General features: G+C 38.4%; 1 protein-coding gene across 1 annotated transcript in view; it reads right to left on the bottom strand.

Moving 5' to 3' along the window:
* LOTGIDRAFT_135052 (hypothetical protein) overlaps window positions 1-3,758 on the bottom strand; it is a gene marked incomplete at both ends in the record, with an annotated part of 51,216 nt that overhangs the window by 24,464 nt on the left and 22,994 nt on the right. The window contains 4 exons of the mRNA XM_009068851.1: window positions 401-579; window positions 1,200-1,325; window positions 1,850-1,947; window positions 3,233-3,379. Coding sequence (XP_009067099.1) covers window positions 401-579; window positions 1,200-1,325; window positions 1,850-1,947; window positions 3,233-3,379 — 550 coding nt within the window. The remainder of the gene's footprint in view (window positions 1-400; window positions 580-1,199; window positions 1,326-1,849; window positions 1,948-3,232; window positions 3,380-3,758) is intronic.

Raw genomic sequence — 3,758 nt, 5'->3', positions numbered from 1 at the left:
ATCTGAACGACTAGATGCATTTTCTATTTCCAATTGTCAAGGGATCTTTAACGTGTACAGTCTGTAGCACACAGGGCCTCGATTAATTGTCCCATCTGAACAACTAAACATTAATAAAGTCAACGCCATGCAGTGTACAATTAGGGAAATTTTACCAGGACAGCTACATTAGCCTACTCTTTTTCTATTTCCAACTGTCAAGGGATCTTTAACATGTACAGCCTGTAGTACACAGGACCTGGGTTTATTGTCCAATCAGAACAACTAGACACTTTTTACAAGTCAGTACCTTCGACATGCATCACTGACAGGGGAAAACTGGGTCAATATATGACAGGGGGGGGAAGGGGCGAGGGGCATGACCCAAAAATTACTGCCACTGCAAATATAGAGTACTTACATTGCAGCTAACTTAATAAACTTCTTTAATAACTGAACTCGTTTGCTGACGTTCGAACATAAAACCATTTCCGTGGCAACCCAATACTGTATTTCATTAAACCGTCGTAAAAACAGATCTAGATTGGCCGTTATTTTATTAAATCTATGACGACCAAATACCAGGTAGATCAATTCAAACTGAAATTTTAAAAATTTCAACTGTAAAATAACATAATGTGGAATAGCTCAGTCCATAGTGTGTTAGATTGTCGTTTGCTAGGGGATTGGGTGCCATGAGTTCGAATCCTTCTCCAGGTAAGAAAAATTTCGAGAGTCTCTCTGTTGTTCGCACTTACCCCCTAATACCTGTATGTTGCAGTTGAATAGCTCAGTCAGTAGCGAATTAGATTGTCGTCTCCTAGGCAATAAGTGTTTTGGGTTAGAAGGTTAGAAAAATTCTGATGCCTGTGCCAGTGCTTCTGAGAGTCAGTCTGGTGTTCGCTTTCACTCCCTAATACCTAAGTGTTGCAGTTGAATAGCTCAGTCAGTAGCGAATTAGATTGTCGTCTGCTAGGCAATAAGTGTTTTGGGTTTAAATCCTCCTCAATGTAAGAAAAATTCTGATGCCTGTGCCAGTGCTTCTGAGAGTCAGTCTGGTCTTCGCTTTCACCCCCTAATACCTATATGTTGCAGTTGAATAGCTCAGTCAGTAGCGAGTTAGATTGTCGTCTGCTAGGCAATAAGTTAAAAAAAATTCTGATTGACTGTGCCAGTGCTTCCGAGAGTGCTAAAGGAACATAATAAAAAATTGAGGATACCTCATGCAAGGCATTGAACAGTTCCCAATCGTATAAGGTTATTTGATAGGCCAATTCTTTTGTGCTCATGAGCTCAATAGAGTTTGCTGTAGATTCTGACGGCCCATCTTGCTCTTGTAAAGGCGTCTGAAAAACAAAAGCAACATTTTATTACAGGTAAACCCTCTAAAAATTCACATAAGAGAATTTTTCCTTGGCATGGTGAATTTAACTGAAATATCCCTAGGTCTGGCCAAATTTTTTTTCCAATTTCTGCCACAGGAGGAGTGTATGTCAGACAGACACCCTAATCATCCCCTTCTCCCAATCGCTTGGTCCATTTGTCCAAAAAAGTAGGTATGTGTCAATTTCGCCTTACACATGATGAAATTTCTCCCGGCTACCAGCAAGGTGATTTAGACAAAAAGTCCACCATTTTTGTATAACTCTTCCTCGAGAAGTGCCAGAGAAAAAAAAAAATTTTGCTACAGTAGGAATTTTGATGTCGGCGACAAAGTTTAAGTCATAAAAAAGGAGGTATGTCTCAACTTCGCTTGGCTTTGGAGATTTCGACGGCAAAAAGATTGCTGAGCACCAGTTCCATAGCTTTCTCATCGATCGGTTGGGAACTAATTTGTGTTGGATTTTTCTGTAAAATTTTAAAAACGTACCAAAGCGTCTATATGTTCTCTCGGGGTTATAAATAATCTTCCATTTAAACTCAATCCAGTTGTAACACATAAATTATTATCTTTAAATACCATACGATCTACAATATAAAATATTAAACCAGAACCTGAAACATGTTGTTACTCAGAGTTTCACACTATGTGATCTTCAGACAACTAAAACAGAACCTGAAACATGTTGTTACTCAGGGTTTCACACTACAAATAGAAATATTAAAACAGAACCTGAAACATGTTGTTACTCAGAGTTTCACTCTACAAATAGAGATTATACCAGAACCTGAAACATGTTGTTACTCAGAGTTTCATGCTACAAATAGAAATATTAAAACAGAACATGAAACATGTTGTTACTCAGGGTTTCGCTCTACAAATAGAAATATTAAAACAGAACCTGAAACATGTTGTTACTCAGAGTTTCACACTACAAATAGAAATATTAAAACAGAACCTGACACATGTTGTTACTCAGAGTTTCACACTACAAATAGAAATATTAAAACAGAACCTGAAACATGTTGTTACTCAGGGTTTCACACTACAAATAGAAATATTAAAACAGAACTGAAACATGTTGTTACTCAGAGTTTCACACTATGTAATCAGCAGACAACTAAAACAGAACCTGAAACATGTTGTTACTCAGAGTTTCACACTGTGTGATCTTCAGACAATTAAAACAGAACCTGAAACATGTTGTTGCTCTGAGTTTCACGCTATGCGATCTTCAGACAACTGAAACAGAACCTGAAACATGTTGTTACTCTGAGTTTCACACTGTGTGATCTTCAGACAACTAAAACAGAACCTGAAACATGTTGTTACTCTGAGTTTCACACTGTGTGATCTTCAGACAACTAAAACAGAACCTGAAACATGTTGTTACTAAGAGTTTCACACTGTGTGATCTTCAGACAACTAAAACAGAACCTGAAACATGTTGTTACTCAGGGTTTCACACTACAAATAGAAATATTAAAACAGAACCTGAAACATGTTGTTACTCTGAGTTTCACACTATGTAATCAGCAGACAAGCGCCTACTCTTTAAGTCATCAATAATGAAGACAGACAACGCCATGCAGTGTACAACGAGGGAAATTTTCCAGCACTGCGGCACAAACCTGCTTTTTTTCAATTTCCAACTGTCGAGGGATTTTTAACATACAGTCTGTAGCACACAGGGCCTCGGTTTATTGTCCAATCTGAACGACTAGATGCTTTTTCCATGTCAGCCACTCTTACCTACATCACTGACAGGGGAAACCTTGACGATTGATATCAGGACTCCCTGCTCTGCCTGAAGAATGAACGAACCCTAATGATTCACAAAAACTGCCTCTGTATATAAAATAACAACCTTACCTCCGTTAGATTTGACCTCACATAAAATCAAATCGTCCCCTAGAGATAATTTATCTTTAGCATGATGAACTATTTCAGCTACGGAGGTATTCATCGGAAATCGAAACGAGCTGTACGTATGATCAGCACAATATACTTTTACAATACCTAGTAAATATAGAAAATAAGAATAATCAATGCCATGCAGTGTACAATGAGGGAAATTTTGTCAGGACAGTTAACCTGCTCTTTTTCTATTTCCAACTGTCGAGGGATCTTTAACGTGTACAGTCTGAAGCACACAGAGCCTTGGTTTATTGTCCCATCTAAACGACTAAACACTTTGTCAGTGTCAGTCTCTCTTACCTACATCACTGACAGGGTGAAACCGGGTGGAAAATCTGAAGGTATTATCTCAACCTATGCTGGGATTGAACCCTGGACTTTCAGGTTAGCGAGCAAGCTTCTAACTCACTGAGCCACCACTGCTCTGGAAATTACACCTTGATAAGAATCAATACTTACTGTCATCGGTAGGTTTTACTGA

This window comes from Lottia gigantea (genome assembly GCF_000327385.1).
Source record: "Lottia gigantea unplaced genomic scaffold LOTGIsca_95, whole genome shotgun sequence".
Lineage (NCBI taxonomy): Eukaryota > Metazoa > Mollusca > Gastropoda > Lottiidae > Lottia > Lottia gigantea.
The sequence above is the reverse complement of the archived record's forward strand: the minus strand, read 5'-3'. Positions and strand labels throughout refer to the sequence as shown.